Source organism: Symphalangus syndactylus, chromosome 3 (assembly GCF_028878055.3).
Source record: "Symphalangus syndactylus isolate Jambi chromosome 3, NHGRI_mSymSyn1-v2.1_pri, whole genome shotgun sequence".
NCBI classification, from domain to species: domain Eukaryota; kingdom Metazoa; phylum Chordata; class Mammalia; order Primates; family Hylobatidae; genus Symphalangus; species Symphalangus syndactylus.
The window spans coordinates 128,707,834-128,728,683 of NC_072425.2; the positions used below are offsets into that span (position 1 = coordinate 128,707,834).

Sequence of the window (20,850 nt, forward strand, 5' to 3'; positions counted from 1 at the left end):
AACTTGGATAGACAGAGGGCTAAGAGGTTTTTTTAACTTAGTACTTTACCAGAGGGGATTCCTGTAGGCACTGAGAGGAGAAATCTGTTTTCTTATACTTTATGTGAAAAATTCACCTGGGGCAGTGGTACACATGATGGATCACTTGAGCTCAGGGGTTCAAGACCAGCCATGGGCAACATAGCAAAACCCCATCTCTAAAAAAAAAAAAAAAAAAAATTAGCAGGACGTGGTGGTGTGCACCTATAGTCCCAGCTACTCAGGAGGCTGAGGTGGGAGGATCACTTGAGCACATGAGGTTGAGGCTGCAATGAGCTGAGGTCACACCACTGCGCTCCACCCTGGGTGAGAAAGCAAGAAACTGTCTCTCAAAAAAAAAAAAAAAAAAAAAAAAGTCTTGGCCAGGTGCAGTGGCTCATACCTGTAATCCCAGCACTTCGGGAGGCCAAGATAGGAGGATTGCTTAAGTCCAGGAGTTCAAGACCAGTCCTAGCAACATAGTGAGATCCCCCCATTCCTACAAATAAAACACAGAAATTAGCTGGGCCTGTAATGCATGCCTAGTTTCAGCTATTCGGGAGGCTGAGGCAGGAGGATCACTTGAGCCTGGGAGGTTGAGGCTGCAGTGAGCTGTGACTGCCACTGCACTCCAGCCTGGGTGACAGAGTGAGACGCTGTCTCAAAAAAAAAAAAAAAAAAAAAAAGTCTTCAGAAATAATAAAGGAAGCATGCGCAGAGAGAAGCAGATTAAGTCAGTTCCATAATGCTATTTTCCATATTAATTCAAGCTTAAGAAAGCCTTAATATGCTAACAAAAACTGGCACCTTGATGCTAAACTACTTTGTTTAAAATACAGATATGCTTTGCTTACCCAAGTACAATGAACTGGAGATTCAAGGAATAACTATGATTAAATATAAAATCACAAGCTGAGAAAATAGGCCCCAGAAAATTGCCTGGTTTGACAGTCATCAATTTTGGACTTCAGTTCCCGTCTCTGTCTCTGACTCATCATGACCTACCTCTCCCAGTGCCTCAATCCCACCTTCCACCCCCTTACACCCCATAAAATGGAGCTAACCACCTCTTGTTCCCGCTTGAGTTGCTGTGATGCTATGAGAATGAAACAGGTAATAAACATGGAGATGCTAATAAATCCTTCAATGAAGGTGATTAAAACAGACTGCAGCAGAAAAAAAGGCTAGTTCAAAACAGGGGCCAAATTCTAAGGCTGACCGTCTGAATCACTTAAGATGCCTGTTAAAAATGCAGATTTCTGGCCTCCAACCCAGACCTACTGAATTAGAGTCCTTAAGAATGGGGCCAGATGGTTTACAGTGTCCACTGGTGATTCTAATGAGCATTGATACTTGAAAACCATTGATATTAAAAGTTCATCTGGAAAAACAATTTCCATGTCAATAAACGAGCATCTGCTCAGGTAGAGTCTGAAAGTCTTTGGAGGCCACCTGTGTCCAGAAGAAATCAAATGACTTATCAATAAGCAAATCTGAATCTATAGGCTGTGGGTTTTGCCAGATTCAAAAGATGGTCCCACAGCCTGAGCAACGTAGCAAGACCCTGTCTCTACCAGAAAAAAAAAAAAAAAAGAAAGAAAATAGCAGAGTCTGCTGGCACACCTGTAGGCCCAGCTGCTTAGGAGGCTGAGGTGAGATGATCACTTGAGCCCAGGAGTTCGAGGCTACAGTGAGCTATGATCACATCACTACATTCCAGCCTGGCAATAGAGCCAGACCCTGTCTCTAAAAAATAAATAAAAAGGATTGTCCCTCTCTTGCTGGACTTCTGGAAGTTAGCCAAGGACTACCAATACAGTACTGTGGCCCTGAGGTATTTCCATGTCCTCTCTCTATTCCTCCCTCAGGTCTCCTCTCCACTTCCCACACACACCCCACAAGAAACTAATAACCAGGGAATGCCAGAGGCAACAGCTGAGATTAGGTTGAGGATTTAAGGCAGCCCTCAGGTAACAAGGTGACATCCTCAGTACAAAAGCACTGAGTTCTGACACCCACATGCAGTTCACTCATCCAGTGTGAATCAAAGGAAGACTGAGTTAAATTCGCCCGGTTCCTATAAGACAAAGCATCAAGAATATAGGAAGTATAGGCAGATGGGATCGACGGCCATCAACTCTCGTTCACGTTAACAGCTCTCAAAGTCACATCAGAAAAGCATCAGTCATCGGCCGGGTGTGGTGGCTTATGCCTGTACTCCCAGCACTGTGGGAGGCCGAGGAGGGTGGATCACCTGAGGTCAGGAGTTTGAGGCCAGCCTGGCCAACATAGTGAAACCCTGTCTCTACTAAAAATGCAAAAATTAGCCGGGTGTGGTGGCGCAAGCCTGTAATCCCAGCTGCTCAGGAGGCTGAGGCAGGAGAATCGCTTGAACCCAGGAGACAGAGGTTGTGGTGAGCCGAGATAGCGCCACTGGGAAAAAGAAAAGCGTCAGTCATGAGGATCGAAGTGACATCACTGTCATCTTCTCTGGCCCCTTGCCTCAAGTTTACTAAGCTTGCCTCTCCCTCACAGCCAAAGAGCTTTACAAATAGGTTCTCATTCAAATGCTAATCTGCTCCACAGTCGCCCCACTGTGTGAGAAGGCCAAGTGCAGGAGACCTGTAAGTGTCTCAGGGCAGATTCAGACTGTTGTCCCCCTGAAAGGGACATCAAGGGAGTGGTGGATGACAGGGGTGGGAAACCTGAGGCACACGGAGGCATTTTCCAACTGTCTTCATGTGGCAAGATGACCCTGGTAAACTGATTCCAAGGGCTGTACTTAATTCATCGCAAAGTAGTGATTATCACCATAGCATTAATGATATTTTAAATTTGTATTCATGCAAAGTATGTCACCATTCTGTGGAACTCAAATATTTTCCCTTCAATTTCAGCTCAATATTTTAGCCTTCTTTTTCTTCTGTGTTTTCTTCATGGCAAATTTTTAATCCCATTTTTATGGGTGGGAATACCCCAACAACGAGAAAGGGACTTTACCTGATGTCCCAATAAATCAGAAGCAGGTGCAGAACTCATAATCAGGGATTATTGCTACTCCCTCCTCCATCTCCTACCTCTGTTCCACAGCTTATCACCACATATAACAAAGGTATTGGATTTCCAAGGCAAACTTTGCTTGAATTCTTGGGAAGAGCAAATCAAAGAAATAGCACAGCCGGGCAAGGTGGTGAGGTGGCTCATGCCTGTAATCCCAGCACTTTGGGAAGTCCAGGTGAGCAGATCTCTGGAGCTCGGGAGTTTGAGACCAGCCTAGGCAACATGGTAAAACCTCATCTCTACAAAAAATACAAAAATTAGCTGGGCACAGTGGTGCCTGACTGTAGTACCAGCTGTTTGGGAGGGTGAGGTGGGAGAATCACTTGAGCCTGGGAGGCAGAGGCTGCAGTTAGCCGTGACGGCACCACCGCACTCCAGCCTGGGCAACAGAGCAAGAAAAAAGAAAAAGAAAGAGGACACTCAGTTACCTTTCACAATAGTACATACAATGATTAGGAGAGTATACTCTGGAGTCAGGAAGATGTAGGTTGAAATCCCACCTCTACCAATTACTAGCTGTGTGACTTTGGGCAAATAACCTATCCTCTCTGAATCTTGGTTTCTACATTTATACGGTGGGGCTGTTGAGCTTACCTCATGTGGTTGTTAAAAAGATTAACTAATTCATATAAAGTGCATAGGTAGTACTTGGCAAGAGAAAGCACTCAAATACTATCCATTAGCAGTTTTTATCTACTGAGGAAGTGGGAGCAAATAGGAAAATATTCCAATTGAACTTTGGCAACAAGAAGGACCCACATGAAAGAATGAAAGGAGTATATGATTTAGAGTCAGAATACCTGTTCTAGAAGATTTTTTTCATCAGTAAAATAGAGCTTTTACCTCTCAGACTTGTGAGGAGCGAGAGTCATGATGAAAGGTGCTTTGTTAGTGGAAAGCACCATGCAGATGTTAGAAGTTGTGTTATTTAGGCCAGGCACGGTGGCTCATGCCTGTCATCCCAGCACTCTGGGAGGCCGAGGCAGGTGGATCAGGAGGTCAGGAGATCGAGACCATCCTGGCTAATACAGTGAAACTCCATCTCTACTAAAAAAAAAAATACAGAAGTTGTGTTACTTATTACCAAGGGCTCACTGAATCTGATGCCCATGCCAAACACAAGAGAGTACATCTGGCCGGGCACGGTGGCTCACGCTTGTAATCCCAGCACTTTGGGAGGCCGAGGCGGGCGGATCACAAGGTCAGGAGATCGAGACCACGGTGAAACCCCGTCTCTACTAAAAATACAAAAAAATTAGCCGGGCGTGGTCGCGGGCGCCTGTAGTCCCAGCTACTCGGAGAGGCTGAGGCAGGAGAATGGCGTGAACCCGGGAGGCGGAGCTTGCAGTGAGCCGAGATTGCGCCACTGCACTCCAGCCTGGGCGACAGAGCGAGACTCCTTCTCAAAAAAAAAAAAAAAAAAGAGTACATCTGGAGTCCTATGTTCAAGGTGTACAGGCCCCAGTTCTCTAAGAACAGCAGTCAGAGTTAATATCTCCTTTAGCCACAATGGTAGATTTTTTTTTTTTTTTTCTGAGACTGAGTCTTGCTTTGTTTCCCAGGCTGTAGTGCAATGGGGCGGTCTCGGCTCACTACAACTTCCACCTCCCGGGTTCAAGCGATTCTCCTGCCTCAGCCTCCCAAGTAGCTGGGACTACAGGCATGTGCCACAATGCCCGGCTAATTTTTGTATTTTTAGTAGAGACGGGGTTTCACCACGTTAGCCAGGCTGGTCTCAAACTCCTGAACTCAGGTGATCCACCTGCCTCGGCCTCCCAAAGTGCTGGGATTATGGGCGTCACAAGGGTAGATTTAAGCTATGGAAAACCTGAAGATAAACAGGCACAGTGACCTTTCTCAAAAGCCTTAGGCCTTTGAGTACTATTAAAGGGCTCTAATGTTCTCAGGCCAGAACCCCCATTATCTTGCCAGGGGCCTATATACCACTCGGAAAAAAATGTTTTGTTACGGTGTTAAGTGAAAAAGCATAGCTCCTAAATAGCTAATATGAAAATCATCTTTTGTTTTTGTTTTTTTTTTGAGACAGGGTCTCATTCTGTTACCTAGTCTGGAATGCGGTAGCATGATCACGGCTCACTGCAGCCTCAATCTCCTGGGCTCAGGTGATCCTCCCACCTTAGCCTCCCAAGTAGCTGGGATGACAGGTGTACGTCACCATGCCCTGCTAATTTTTGTATTTTTTTGTAGAGACAGGGTTTGGCCACGTTGCCCAGGCTGGTCTTGAACTCCTGGGCTTGTCAAGCAATCAGCCCATCTCGGCCTCCCAAAGTGCTGGGATTACAGGCGTGAGCCACCCTACCAAGCCATATCTTATTAAAAAAAAAAAAAAAAAAAAAAAGCAGCAAGGAGGCCAGGCACCGTGGCTCATTCCAGCACTCTAGGAGGCCGAGGCAGGCAGATCACCTGAGGTCGGGAGTTTGGACCAGCCTGACCAACATGGAGAAACCCTATCTCCACTAAAAATACAAAGTTAGCCAGGCATGGTGGCGCATGCCTGTAATCCCAGCTACTTGGGAGGCTGAGGCAGGAGAATTGCTCGAACCCGGGAGGCAGAGATTGCAGTGAGCCGAGATCGTACCACTGCACTCCAGCCTGGGCAACAAGAGTGAAACTCTGTCTCCAAAAAAAAAAAAAAAAAAAAAAAAGGCAAGGGCCAGAATAGTGTACATAGTATCTTACCATTTGTGTAAAATAGAATGCACACACATGTGCTTGTATATGTACAAAAAACTCTAGAAGGACACACATGATGAATAACTGGTTGTTAATGGCAAGGTAACAGGGTGCCTGGGGAACAGAGATGGAAGGGAAATTTTTCAGTGTGCAGCATATCGATTTGTACTTTGTCTAAACTCCAGATTTTACTTAAATTTCACCCATTTTTCCACTAATGTCCTTTTTCTATTGCAGGACTCACTCCAGAATACCACATTGCATTTAGGCTTTTTGAATTTTGAACCATGAAGATTATTAACTATTGAAACAAGCAAACCTCTTAGTTCTTGGTTTACCATGCTACAGACTGTACTCTCTGCCTGGCCCTGGCTGTCTTTCCTGTGGCATCCATAGATGTGTATGATAAGTAACTCCTGCCCAGCTATTCCCTGTCTATCTCTGCTATATCCACAGGGTGGAGCCCAGATTTCTTTATTCTCTCTCATTTTTGTAGGCCTCTTATCACCATGTCTTTTTTTTAAAGAAAAAAAAATAAAGAGACAGGGTCTCACCATGTTGCCCGGGTTGGTCTCGAACTCCTGGGCTCAGGCAGTCCTCTCCATTCAGCCTCTCAAAGTGCTGGGATTACAGGCATAAGCCACCATGTCCGGCCACTTATCATCATGTCTTGTACTAGACCCGGCCAACATAAGTAGTAGCTTTCAGCAGCTGGGCACACTGCCCCCAGGATCCAACTAGACAGAGGTTTGATTTAGCAACAGCAGGGCCGACTTAAAATATTCCTGTTCCCCTGAAAGCTTTTGCCCTTGGTCTCCCCTGAAGATGGTATTCTTCCCCACTTCCTTTTCTGATCTGCTCAGCAGAACTGGTAGGAGAAAAGTCACAGGAGTAAGAAGGGACCAATGCCAAGATCCCCTGGACACAAAAGTCACATTTCGGCAGAAATCCAGCTGGGACTGTAATCAGAAACCGGAATTTCCACTAACTTCTAGGACTTCAGGAAATCAGCTCCCTCTCTGATTTAGCTATGTGGTTAAAATTAGCTGGAGGCCCCCAGTGTTCTAGAAAAGCCCCTACAAACACTGCATGTACCAGCTGCACACTGTTCTACTAGGACACTCTCCAGGCTGTGGTTACTGGAAGTGGACTAAGAAGGTGATACAAAACTGAAACAAGTGCCTGTAGTCCCAGCTATTCAGGAGGCTGAGGCGGGAGGATCACTTAAGCCCGGGAGTTTGAGGCCAGCCTGGGCAACACAGTGAGACCCCATCTCTAAATAAATAAATAACTTATGTTTTATAAAGTGAAACAACTTTGACTACATCCTGTTCTCATCTCTGCCTATTGACTCCATCTAGGTTCCCCCAACATATCATCCAAAAAAGACTGTAGACTTCAAAGAGGTTATGAAATAGGGACTATAAGGTCATGGTTAAAAGAGCGGCTCAGTCGTCAGACCGCTTGGGTTTGAATTGCAGGTCTACCACTTTCTACCTAGGTGATCTTGGACAAGACACTTAATAATATCTCCAAGCATCAGTTTCCCCATCTATAAAAGGAGGTTAATAATAGTTATTGACTTCATAAGGTTGTTGTGATGACTATGTGAGAAAAAAGCAACTTAAAGCATTCCTGACGTAAGTGGGGGGTGGTGGCACACGCTTGCATTTCCCAGCCACCCAGGAGCCTAGGTGGGAGGATCACTTGGCCCAGAAGTTTGAGGCTGCAGTGAGCTGAGTGTGCCACTGCACTCCAGCATGGGGGGAATGCAGTGGCACACTCATAGCTCACTGCAAAATAAATAAATAAATAACAAAAAAATAATAAAAATAAAAATCTTGACATATAGTAAATGTTTAATATGTGTTAGCTATTATTCATGCTTCCTCCACAGAGCAAATCTGAAAATCTAGAGGGTGTATTAAAAAAACAAAAACCAAGGCTGGACACTGGCTCATGCTTGTAATCCCAGCACTTTGGGAGGCTAAGGCGGGCAGATCACCAGAGGTCAGGAGTTTGAGACCAGCCTGGCCAATATGGTGAAACACCGTCTCCACTAAAAATACAAAAGTTAGCCAGGCGTGGTGGCGCGCCTGTAATCCCAGCTACTCAGGAGGCTGAGGCAGGAGAATTGCTTGAACCCAGGAGGCGGAGGTTGCGGTGAGACGAGATCATGCCACCACACTCCAGCCTGGGCAACAGAGCGAGACTCCATCTCAAAACACAAAAACAAAACAAAACAAAAGCCAAACCAACAAACAAAATACCCTCCTAAACCCAAAGCCAGTACAGTCCCATATATTTCTAAGATTGAGCTCAAAGGAGGGTATCAGGCGTTACACTCATGAAGAACAGAATCCCCTTCTATATCTGGCAGAGCTGACTTTGTTCGTTCCTCAAGACCCAAATCTGGTCTAGGTGGTTACCCTACACTTTTAAAATGCAAATTCTACTTCCTTCTGTAAATGTGTGCTTTTCAACCCATGGCCTAGGCATGAGGAGTAAAGGTATTCTAAGGCCTTTTACTTTACAGGGCTCAGGCCCTGCTAAATGCTTCTACCTTCCCTTGAGTTACTGTGCCATGGATAACGAATTAGCATCTGAAGGAGAGAACCTTGGACTTTGAAAAATCTTTTGAGTTGCTTTTGGCACTATCAATAAATTACCAGAGGTAAAGTGAGGACTGTGTATGTGATGTGGTTTGCTCATATTTGGAACTCTGAAAATGGGCAGATGGCTGGTAATTGCCCCTAAGAGTAGCTGCTTCCTCCTCTCAACTAAACACTTTTTAAGTTACCTATGAACACTATCACAGTCATGCGAAACAGAACTGAAATCAACTGAGAATTGACTTAAGAATCCTCAACCAATAGGGAGTCACTGTTGTGATGGACAATTCACCCCTTAGTTAGTTACGGACACAATTTTCTCCAGGAAATTTTTGCAATTATAGCAATACAAGAGTGCAATGCAGAAATACAGATTCTAAAGAAATGCAATGAAGATATTTCAACTTACACTAGAATTACATCAAAACCCGACATGAACTAAATTGCTGGAGGGAAAGGAGCTCTGAGATTTTAGTGAGAATAGGATGCCCTCTGCTGGACATTAGGGAAGCCTTATAACAGCATGGCAGACAAGGTTGCCTTAAGCTGTCAGAGACAGTGATACTTGGGAGTAAAACAAAAACAAAACAAGAAAACGTGGCAATAAATTTACTCTTTGGTGCTGTTTTCTAGAATATTTCCAGGAATCACAGACTATGAGAACACAAATATAAAAAAAAAAGATGCAAGGAAAGGGGTGAGTTTTAAAGAATCCGTAACATTCTTTTATACATGTAGCACTGAAAAAACAGCCTTCTTTTATACATACCTCCACAAATATTTCACTGGCAAGGAAAAAATGGGAGCACATTATGGGAAATACCAGGGAAGCTTAGAGACATAGTAACAGGGAGACAAGAAAGAGGTGAGACCAACTCCTGAATGGTACATGGTGTCTTGTTGTTGGTTGAGTGAACACATTTCACGTCATTTCTCCCAAAATGAGATTAACCTTTGCTCTCATGTCTGAGGGCAGTGGCAGCAGCTCAAGAGAAGCTCTCTCTGCAAAGACCAGAAGCAGACTAACAAAGGTAAAATAGGGTCTCTTTACTGTGCTTCTGTCAAATAAACACAGCTAATTATATTTTAAAGCCAAACAAAGCAGGCTCCCCCAGTGCGTTGAGTAGAAGGGCTTAATACTCACACACTCTTTCTTTTCCCCATTGTTCTACTCAAGGCAGCCATAGATCCTTACCTGAGTAGGCCAAGTAGTGTCAAGCAATAAGGTTGAATCTGAAGGCCAGGCAGTATTCCTGAAGGGCAAGTCGGCCTGCTCAAGCCCTCTTCTACCACCTGATCAATCATTCAATCAAACGACACCGAATAGGTCTGCAATTGCCAAAATTAAAGTCATTCATTCTTTTTCCAGATGAGTTGTCATTCAGTATACTGAGATGAGAGGATCAATGGGGAGAGAACTACAGTTAATTATTAACATCCATTAGCGTACTTCAGTATCATTAGTTAATTGTTTCCCAGAAAGTAGGGCCCAGAGGGAATGGGAGAGAGGGCAGGTGAGGTTTGACAGGCTGGAGTAGACAGAGAAATAGGTCTGTGGTGGGAAAGAGGCCGAGATGAAGGCCTGGGTAACCAGGAGTCACAATTAGAAAAGGACACCAAACATTTTGCCTGTTTAACTACCTTTGATTTTTTGGTGTGATTGTTAGTCTCTCAGTCTTTATCCAGAGCAGTGGTGTTCAACTCTAGCTACCTATTAGCTAGATCACCTGGAGAGTTTAAAAAAAACATAATGGATGCCTGGGCCCACCCTCGACCACACACTCAGAATTCCTGGGTGGTCAACCAGATAGTGGCAATTTTCTTTTCTTTACTTTTTTTTTTTTTTTTTTTTTGAGACAGAGTTTCGCTCTTGTTGCCCAGGCTGGAGTGCAACGACGCTACCTTGGTTTGCCGCAACCTCCGCCTCCCGGGTTCAAGTGATTCTCCTGCCTCAGCCTACTGAGTAGCTGGAATTACAGGCATGCGCCACCACGCCTGACTAATTTTGTATTTTTAGTAGAGATAGGGTTTCTCCATGTTGGTCAGGCTGGTCTCGAACTCCCGACCTCAGGTGATCCGCCTACCACGGCCTCCCAAAGTGTTGGGATTACAGGTGTGAGCCACCGCGGCTGGCCAATAGTGGCAAATTTTTTAATGATCCCCAGGTTCTGTCTCGTGTAGCTCCATTGGAGAACTGCTGCTTTACAGGTCACAGCTTCTTCAGCAGTGGGTACTAGGCTGTTGAAGCAGCTAACCAATCAACCAAAAACGCACACCCTTCTCATTTGGCAACTTGCAATTCCTGAGTTAAGATGATCAGTGAGAGGCCAAGGGCACCACTTGCCAAATACAGTTTGTGCAAGAGTGAAGGTCAACAGAGCTCTTGTAAGGCAAGTATGTCTGAAATCCATGGCTGAAGGTCTGCAAAAAAACACTTGTCAGAGGAAGTTTGTCATAAATCCCCCAATCTTTTGGTTGTTGGGACCACCAAGAAGTTGCCTCATTTATATACTTTTCTTTCTTTTAATTATATATGTATATTTTTAAAATACAGAGGCGGGGTGGGGTCAAGCTTTATTGCCCAGGCTGATTTCAAACTCCTGGCCTCAAACGATCCTCCCACCTCAGCCTCCAGAAGCGTTGGGATTACAGGTGTGAGCCCCTTCATCCAGCCAATTTACATACTTTCATCTCTAGGTATGTAATGACAGAACAAGCCCAGAAACCAGAGGCAAAACCAAAAACAAAAAGCCCTATCACCTAAAGTATTTTATAATTCACTGAAAAAAAGGAAAAAAAAAAAAGCTCATACTCACGGAAAATGTTATTTAAACCCAATTGTTAAGACTATTTATTCTACCAGCCTACAACTGGAAATTCCCAGTCTTTCCTTGTCGCTACAATTCCATAATCTCACATCCCTAATCTAAATTTCCCACATTATATTTCTCACGTGTTGGTAATCATTTGTTTAAATGTCAGGGCTATGCTGAATCCACAGCTGAAGAGAACCAAAACAGCTTTCAGTTTTAAAATATCCCTTGCTACTTAACATTGTGTCCGGAATTGGTGGGTTCTTGATCTCACTGACTTCAAGAATGAAGCCACGGACCCTCACGGTGAGTGTTACAGTTCTTAAAGGTGGTGTGTCTGGAGTTTGTTCCTTCTGATGTTCAGATGTGTTCAGAGTTTCTTCCTTCTGGTGGGTTCGTGGTCGCTGGCTCAAGAGTGAAGCTGCAGACTTTCGAGGTGAGTGTTACAGCTCTTAAGGCGGTGGGTCTAGAGTTGTTCGCTCCTCCTGGTGGGTTCGTGGTCTCGCCGGCTTCAGGAGTGAAGCTGCAGACCTTCTCGGTGAGTGTTACAGCTCACAAAGGCAGTGTGGACCCAAAGAGTGAGCAGTAGCAAGATTTATTGCAAAAAGCAAAAGAACAAACCGTCCACAGTGTGGAAGAGGAACCCAGTGGGTTGCCACTGCTGGCTCCAGCAGCCTGCTTTTATTCTCTTATCTGGTCCCACCCACATCCTGCTGATTGGTCCATTTTACAGAGAGCCGATTGATCTGTTTTACAGAGAGCTGATTGGTCCGTTTTGACAAGGTGCTGATTGGTGCATTTACAATCCCTGAGCTAGACACAAAAGTTCTCCATGTCCCCACTAGATTAGCTAGATACAGAGTGTCAATTGGTGTATTTACAAACCCTGAGCTAGACAGAGTGCTGATTGGTGCATTTACAATCCTTGAGCTAGGGCTTTGGGAGCCGCGGCTTAAGATGCAGACATGGCCAAGTCCAAGAACCACACCACACACAACCAGTCCCGAAAATGGCACAGAAATGGTATCAAGAAACCCTGATCACAAAGATACGAATCTCTTAAGGGGGTGGACCCCAAGTTCCTGAGGAACATGCGCTTTGCCAAGAAGCACAACAAGAAGGGCCTAAAGAAGATGCAGGCCAACAATGCCAAGGCCATGAGTGCATGTGCTGAGGCTATCAAGGCCCTGGTAAAGCCCAAGGAGGTTAAGCCCAAAATCCCAAAGGGTGTCAGCCGCAAGCTCGATTGACTTGCCCACATTGCCCACCCCAAGCTTGGGAAGTGTGCTTGTGCCTGTATTGCCAAGGGGCTCAGGCTGTGCCGGCCAAAGGCCAAGGCCAAGGATTAAAGCAAGGCCCAGGCTGCAGCTCCAGCTTCAGTTCCAGCTCAGGCTCCCATAGGTGCCCAGGCCCCTACAAAGGCTTCAGAGTAGATATCTCTGTGAACATGAGGACAGAATGACTGGTGCGACCCCCAACCCCCACCCCTGGGCTACCATCTGCATGGGGCTGGGGTCCTCCTGTGCTATTTGTACAAATAAACCTGAGGCAGGAACAAAAAAAAAACTTGAGGTAGATACAGAGTGCTGATTGGTGTATTTACAATCCCTTACCTAGACATAAAGGTTCTCCAAGTCCCCATCAGACTAACTAGATACAGAGTACCGAATGGTGCATTCACAAACCCTGAGCTAGACACAGGGTGCTGACTGGTGTGGTTCACAAACCTTGAGCTAGATACAGAGTGCTGATTGGTGTATTTACAATCGCTTAGCTAGACATAAAGGTTCTCCAAGTCCCCACCAGACACAGGAGCCCAGCTGGCTTCATCCAGTGGCTCCCACACCCAGGCCGTAGGTGGAGCTGCCTGCCAGTCCCGCACCGTGCGCCTGTGCTCCTCAGTCCTTGGGCAGTCGATGGGACTGGGCGCCGGGGAGCAGGGAGCGGCGCTCGTCAGGGAGGCTCAGGCTGCGCAGGAGCCCACGGCGGGTCGGGGGGAGGCTCAGGCATGGCGAGTGCAGGTCCCCAGCCCTGCCCTGTGGGGAGGCAGTTAAGGCCCAGTGAGAAATCTAGCACAGCAGCTGCTGGCCCAGGTGCTAAGCCCCTCACTGCCCGGGGCTTGCGGGCCGGCTGGCCGCTCCGAGTGTGGGCCCGCCAAGCCCACGCCCACCCGGAACTCACGCTGGCCCGCAAGCGCCATGGGCAGCTCCAGTTCCCGCCCGCGCGCCTCTCCTTCCACACCTCCCTGCAAGCTGAGGGAGCCGGCTCCGGCCTTGGCCAGCCCAGAAAGGGGCTCCCACAGTGCAGCGGCGGGCTGAAGGGCTCCTCAAGTGCAGCCAGAGTGGGCGCCAAGGCCGAGGAGGAGCCCAGAGCGAGCGAGGGCTGCCAGCACGCTGTCACCTCTCAATATTATTCAATCTGATGTATGGCTATGGTCATCTTGCAGTCAGACTTCCTTTTCCTAGCAGGACATGTAGCTGGTAGGGCCCGAGCACCTCCTCACACCTGAAGGAGAGGCTTTCTGACCCAAACTTGTTCAGAAGATCTCCTGGGCTAGGTTCGACCCTCTAAAAGCAAGTCACAATAGGAATATTCAATAAAGGTACCCTCTCTCTCTTTTTAGAAGCTACCCTTCTAAAATGCTTTTGTGAAGAAGTGCTTGTATTTCAGGAGAATTGGCGAAATATACACATTCATATCTTCCAAATTGCCCTTTTTGAGTACTACAGGCAGGATTTATAATTTACTTTTTTTTTTTGAGACAGAGTCTTGCTCTGTCACCCAGGTTGGAGTGCAGTGGCGTGATCTTGGCTCACTGCAACCTCCACCTCCTGGGTTCAAGCAATTCTCCTGTCTCAGCCTCCCGAGTAGCTGAGATTACAGGCACCCACCATCATGCCCAGCTAATTTTTGTATTTTTGTAGATATAGGGGTTTCAGCATGTAGGCCAGGCTGGTCTCGAACTCTTGACCTCAAGTGATCCGCCCGCCTCAGTCTCCCAAAGTGTTGGAATTACAAGCATGAGCCACCATGTCTGGCCAACTTGCCATATTTTCTATGGTCTAATCTATGCCAAATTGAGAGCAACAGTTTGTACATTAGTCCCAGGTCTCTTTTTGCTTTTCTTTCTTCATTGTCAATAAACATGTACAGTACCAAAATGTTCAGGGAACCATGTTGAGCACCAGGAATACACAGCAGTGTGATGTGGTCTTTGCCCCTCATATGCCAACAATGGCCTTGCGAGACAGGGTTGCATGGTTTATATGTTAAGGTTCTATGCCATTAGTAAGGACACTGGGTAATCAAGAAGGCTCAGAAAAGAATGTAATCAAAGAGTCTGAAGTCTAGAAAGCCTTCTTAGAAAAAGGAGACTCAGCCCTAAAAGTAACAAATAAACAGGGAGAAAGATGACATTCTAGACAAGGGAAAATAAATTAAGGTTGTGGACTTCTCCTTCCTGGAATTATACTAATAAAAGCATCCTTTCTTCAGACAACTTGGATGAAATAAATCAAACCAAGTTAAGGGCATCTGGGGTCCTAAGGGAAGAAGAATGATAACCAACGGCACACCACCAGAGGGCTGCTAGAAGTTATAGGGTACAAAGTCTATGGCATAGCAAGGACATTAGGAATTCATTTACCAAAAAAAATTTATTCCAGCTGGGTGTAGTGGTGCATGCCTGTAGTCCTAGCTACTCAAGAGGTTGAGGCAGGAGGACTGTTTGTTGTTTAAGGCCAGCCTGGACAATATAACACATGCTATTTCTAAAATATAGAAAAAGAAAAATTAAAAAAAAATGTATTCCTTCTGACAACCCCAACAAAGGGGGAAATTACCTAAGTCTTAGATATATAACTGGATTAAGATTTCTAAGAAAATTAGACTCTCACAGTCCAGTGATTCTCATTCTAAAAACTTAAGATGGATCCAGGAACTTCATCTCTTTTAGGTACAATGTTCATATATTGAGTAATTCCTTTTATTTAATTTTTATTCATTTTTTATTTTTTTTTGAGACGGAGTCTCGCTCTTGTTGCCCAGGCTGGAGTGGAACGGTGCAATCTTGGCTCACTGCAACCTCCACCTCCCAGGTTCAAGTGATTCTCCTGCCTCAGCCTCCCAAGTAGCTGGGATTACAGGCATGTGCCACTACGCCTGGCTATTTTGTATTTTTAGTAGAGACGTGGTTTCACCATGTTGGTCAGGCTGGTCTCGAACTCCTGACCTCAAATGATCCACCTGGCTCGGCCTCCCACAGTGCTGATTAAAGGCGTGAGCCACTGCGCCTGGCCCATATATTAATTCCTACTGTGCATGGTTTTAACATAGGTAAAATAAAACTAATCCTCACTGGGTTTCCCAAAGTCGTCTTCTAAAATTTTCAGAATAAACATTCTGGGATATTTGGCCTGTAGAAGGCAGGTCTCCACACTGAGGAATAGGGCTGGAGTCAGGGAGAAAGAAGGAGTTGAGCTCCTTCAGTTTCCAATTTCTAAGAAAGATTTAAGAGCAAAAGAGAAAATGTCACATTAAGAAAAAGAAAATCAAACTGCTACAATTTAACTTTTTCTTTCACAGGAAATATAAGTATGTAATGTAAACACTGACATGGGAAATAAAGTACAAGGATCAGGAAGACAAGTGAATGGGACAATACTCTTGCTTTAACACCTTACTGCTTCCTGATTTCATTTGCAGCATGAATCACCTGGTTATACAGACTGGCAAAAGTAAAGGCAACATTCAGATTTACAGATAACACCAGAAAGCCTCTGAAATCCAACGATGCCATACGGAAGTCTGATCTTTCTGTTGCAAAAAAAATTAAAGCTGGGCACATGTCCATTTATCCATTTACCCAAGGCATTTAATGTAGGAGCATAAGAATGCACTGATTAACACATGAACTTTAATATGCTTGTGGAGGCCAAGATTAAATTGTGCCTCTTCTCCCTCTTCAGAGAAAATAAAATTAACCAAATTAAAAGCAGAGCTGCCTGATACTGGCCAGAAGACTACATAATCACAGTGAATTCTTATTTCAATAAATCCCAGGAAATGCAAAACACAATAAATGATTGCCATTGGAGCTTTGCCCAAATGGTCACCGTAGACCTCATGCTGCAGAATCACATCGGGTTTTCAAGGTTCTTTCGCAGAACTCCAGAGTTGGAAAAATGACCCAGATAAATGGTTGGGATAAAGACCCATCATGATTTAAAACAAAGGGTCTATTTCCAAACGAATTCGGTAATAAAGAGTAGGGGCTGCAATTTTCTGTGATTATCTCAAAAGATTAAAATAACCTGTCTTCTTTCTTATCACATGACACCTACCAGGCAGGAGGTAAATTTTGGTAATAGATGCCTACTGTGCAGACTGGTTCAGTAATGGTACTCAGCATCACAAGATTTGGGGATTCAGATAAGGCTGCTTTAGAGCTAGAAATCAGAGAACCATGCATTTGCCAAGTATACCTACTCCCTCACTCACCCCATGATCAAAGGCTATTAAAAATTATCTGGGCCGGGTGCGGTGGCTCATGCCTGTAATCCTAGCACTTTAGGAGGCCAAGGCGGGAGGATTACAAGGTCAGGAGTTTAAGACCAGCCTGGCCAACATGGTAAAACCCCACCTCTACTAAAAATACAAAAATTAGCTGAGCACGGTGGTGGTGCGTGCCTGTAATCCCAGCTACTCAGGAGGCTGAGGCAGGAGAATTGCTTGAACCCGGGAGACAGAGGTTGCAGTGAGCTGAGGTCGTGCCATTGTGCTCCAACCTGGGTGACAGAGCAAGACTCTGTCTCAGGGAAAAAAAAAAAAAATCTGTAATCCCACATCCCTCTATACTCCACCATCTATGGAGAAATAAGTATCTTGCTTGCTTCCTCCTTTTGGCAAGCAGAACAGTCAGTGCAGGCTGAACACTGCTTTTCTGAGGGAGAAATGCTACTCTGAGCAGGTGTGTTGAAACTGTTTTTCCCAGGCAAAGCTATCCTTCCTATACTACAAAGTGACGGAGATTTTTAAAAATGTGTTTATAAAATATCACATGAAAACACTTTCACAACGAAAAACATTCATTTCTATATTCCTTACCTATAACATTTGGCACAGTGTTCTGCCATGTATTGTGCTTTCACTAAAGACATACACAGAACAGAGAGATCCAAAATCAGGTTTAAAAAGTGATAGGAACTGATATTTCCAAGGAATCCCTGCATCAGTCCTGGCCTTTCTTTGTGCTATATTATAATTAAGGTTTTGTTTTTTTTAAAAAAAAAAAAAAAACAAGATGATAAAACAGATAAAACAGCATTATACTACTTTGATTAGAAAAAAGCCCTTCATCACAGATGGACCTCCATTCCTGGATTCTTATTTACCTCTGCGAAACATAGAGGGCCTTAGCTACTGTGAAGAACAGCACATTATTACTGCAAGTAAGGCAAATGTTTCACTTACAATTCTCTGTCCTGTAGTCAGATCATATGTGCCAGTTTTACACTGGAAAATAGTAATCAAGAATTGAGAAATGCCAGAGATCTTTCAAGCAAGCGGGAGCCCAGTCTACCTTCACACACTCCCCAGTTATTGTTCTGTACTGTCTAGACCTATTACCTCTCCAGCGCTTCAACTCCATCTCTGATATTCCTGCAGAGATCTCAAAGAGGAGCTTTTTAATATTGTAACTAGTCATTTCTTCTGTTATCACTTCTTCTCTCTTGGCATCAGTTCCTATTAGAATGCCCTTCTCTTTGAAAATGAAAGATGGGGCTGGGTGCGGTGGCTCACGCCTGTAATACCAGCACTTTGGGAAGCTGAGGCGGGTGGATGACCTGAGGTCAGGAGTCCAAGACCAGCCTGGCCAACATGGTGAAACTCCGACTCTACTAAAAATACATAAATCAGCTGGGCATGATGGCGCATGCCTGTAATCCCAGCTACTCAGGAGGCTGAGGCATGAGAATTGCTTCAACCTGGGAGGCAGAGGTTGCAGTGAGCCGAGATCGCGCCACTGCACTCCAGCCTGGGCGACAGAATGAGACTCTGTCTCAAAAAAAAAAAAGAAAAATGAAAGATGGAACTTCTGAAAAATAGATTCATCCTATTTGCAGATATTCAGATCAGTTACCCTTAGGGAAATAAGGCACCTATAATGTGACCCCAGATTGACTACAGGAATAGTACTGATATTTGGATCCTGTGTGGCTGCAAAAGAACATGACTTCCAAACAGAAGCACTACTTTCCTGCCACAGGTCAGGCTGCATCACACAGCACTGCTGTGCTGGTCTAACACACAGGCTCCAAAGAACTCAAAGAAATACAGACACAATTCTTCCTTAAAATAGAAAGTTACAATATCAGTCGGGTCTCTGGTTAACCTCATCAGTCCTTTCAAGTAATGTTTTCATGGTTGAGTGAGGAATATGGAGGAGCAATAGATGAGAGTAAGGAAACCTAGGTTCCAGTCCCAGCTCTATTACTCACTGGCTGTGTGACCTCAGGCAACTAACTATCTTTACCTCCCCTCACTCCCCACCCGCAGCCTGTTTCCTTATCTGTAAAATGGGGATAAAAATCACCTGCCTTGTCTACCACATGCTGTGACTGTGCGGATCAAATGAGATGCTGTGAAAGTGCCTTGTAAACTGAAGTACTGACTGTAAAGGCTTTTAAAGTAATAGTATACACTTATTACATTTTAATTAGGTCCTTATCATTGCCTATTTGACTAGAAGTGCCCCATGCAGGATGTGCCTCACAACAGACAGAACTAAAAAATAGGTGCTATAAATATACACTGGTCCTTTTCACTGGGGGTGGTTAAAAAAAAAAGGAGAATTCTTAATTTCCTCAGCAGTGGCCTCAGATTACATTACTTAAAAATGTGATGTCATCCAAATCTATCAATTGATAGAATTTTCTCCAAATATGTCCTATACAGTTGTAGTTTTGTCTGTTGATATCTTCACATGGAGGAGTCTAGAATTCAAAAAATAGCATGCTAAAACTAAACAAAAAAGCAATACAACCTTATAGTTACAGTTGGTTGTAAAGGAAATGAAAATTAGAGGCATCATTTTAATAAAATTAGGTCACAGTTCCTCAAATGGTCACCTTTTTCCTGAGATAGCTCCAGGACAGGGTCCTAGTCCTGTGAAGTGCTTTAAAGAAGCTTAGTCTTGCTGGAGGTGAAAAGGACATGTGGGTTGGCAACTAGGCTGTGTTCATTTTCAGCACGAGGATTTCAACAAGAAGGTCTGCTAGGAGCTGCCAAACAGCTTTGGTGGAGAAGCCCATATGGCCTAAGAGAGGCTTGCTAGTTCTCAGATGCCAGGCCAGAGTGTGGAGAACAGCTTAACACAGCCATCCAGTACCAGGATTTTCAGTTCTTCCTGTAAGTTGGCTCTGCTCTTCTCCGGTCTAGTAAATAATTGAACAGAGGAAAAACAATGAGATGTAGAGCAATATATCTATCTGTGCTTTAGGGCCTTTCTCTGCCTAGCTGCAAGAAGTTTACATGCAGAACAGAAACACACACAAGGAGCAAATGTGACTTTGACTAGACTTTGACTAGACTTTGAAATAGACTTTGACTAGCCCAGAGCACCCAGATTCCAGTATTCATGTCAGAAGACCTTTATTACAAATGTTACAGGCGATGACTTGCAGAGAGTCAGGTCACTGGAATCAATAGTTAACAAGATGGTTGTCCTTTGGGGTCACAGGTGTGTTGCTAACCTCCACTTTTCTTCCTGATTTGCTTTGCTTTCCGGGGTTTGAGGATGGTGTAGTTTACATACACTGTATACTGATCTGACAGGAAGGGGACATAGAATGCCCGCAGCAGCTTTGAAGATCTGAAAAACAAGGATTAAAAAAAAGAATTTTATCACTTGGGAGAATTTACTAATGGTACTAAATGTGATTAAAATAAATAAACTAATCTGTAGTAAGGATTATATTTTATTCAAGTGGCACAGAAAAGCCTATTACTTCGGTACTACCTCACGATAAAAGACTTAATCAAGGCCGAGTACCTTGTCATCTAAACGAAAATTTATTATTGTCCCTAATATGCCACAGTATATCCTTCAGAATAGCTCTAGGTCTTCATTTTGCATTAGAATGTGTCATAGAAAAATTCCAGGTCAATCAAAGGACTGCTGTTGCTGAAATGAATTCTTAACACCAAAATGGCTTCTGCATCTAAGAAACTGTAGAGATGCCAAGTACTCAAATGACCTGGATTCCAGCTCTAAGTTTTCCTGGAGAGGGCAAGAAAACTACATCCTGGGTACCTGTGCATAGTGTTCCAGTATTGTCTAAGTCAAGGAAAGAGTCTACACACAAGTTCATGTTGTGACAACATGTCCCTGGTAAATTATATCTACTTATTACTGAAATATAAGAACTGAAAACCTAAATTTCTCATGCATTTCTGAAGAATGTGAAAAGTGCTTATACTTTTAAATATATTATCGGCCGGGTGCAGTGGCTCACACCTGTAATTCCAGCACTTTCGGAGGCCGAGGCAGGCAGATCATTTGAGGTCAGGAGTTCGAGACCAGCCAGACCAACATGGTGAAACTCTGTCTCTATTAAAAATACAAAAAAATTAGCCAGGCATGGTGGTGCATG

At 44.4% G+C, this 20,850-nt stretch overlaps 1 protein-coding gene and 1 pseudogene across 15 annotated transcripts in view; one reads left to right on the top strand and one right to left on the bottom strand.

The window, feature by feature from the left end:
• Nucleotides 1-8,968: 8,968 nt before the first annotated feature.
• ALG9 (ALG9 alpha-1,2-mannosyltransferase) overlaps nt 8,969-20,850 on the bottom strand; it is a 106,737-nt gene continuing 94,855 nt past the window's right edge. For 10 of the 15 annotated variants that reach the window (XM_063636519.1, XM_055273078.2, XM_063636517.1 and 7 more), the window contains 2 exons: nt 19,951-20,069; nt 15,762-19,632 (listed from right to left, as the gene is read on the bottom strand). In XM_063636519.1, coding sequence (XP_063492589.1) covers nt 19,595-19,632; nt 19,951-20,069 — 157 coding nt within the window. In that variant the 3' untranslated portion in view covers nt 15,762-19,594. Of the gene's footprint in view, nt 10,112-11,214; nt 13,234-13,770; nt 15,696-15,761; nt 19,633-19,832; nt 20,070-20,850 lie in introns of those variants that run through there. The other 5 variants (XM_055273080.2, XM_063636518.1, XR_010120100.1 and 2 more) reach the window with 4 other exon arrangements.
• LOC129479643 (large ribosomal subunit protein eL29-like) lies at nt 12,163-12,630 on the top strand (annotated as a pseudogene).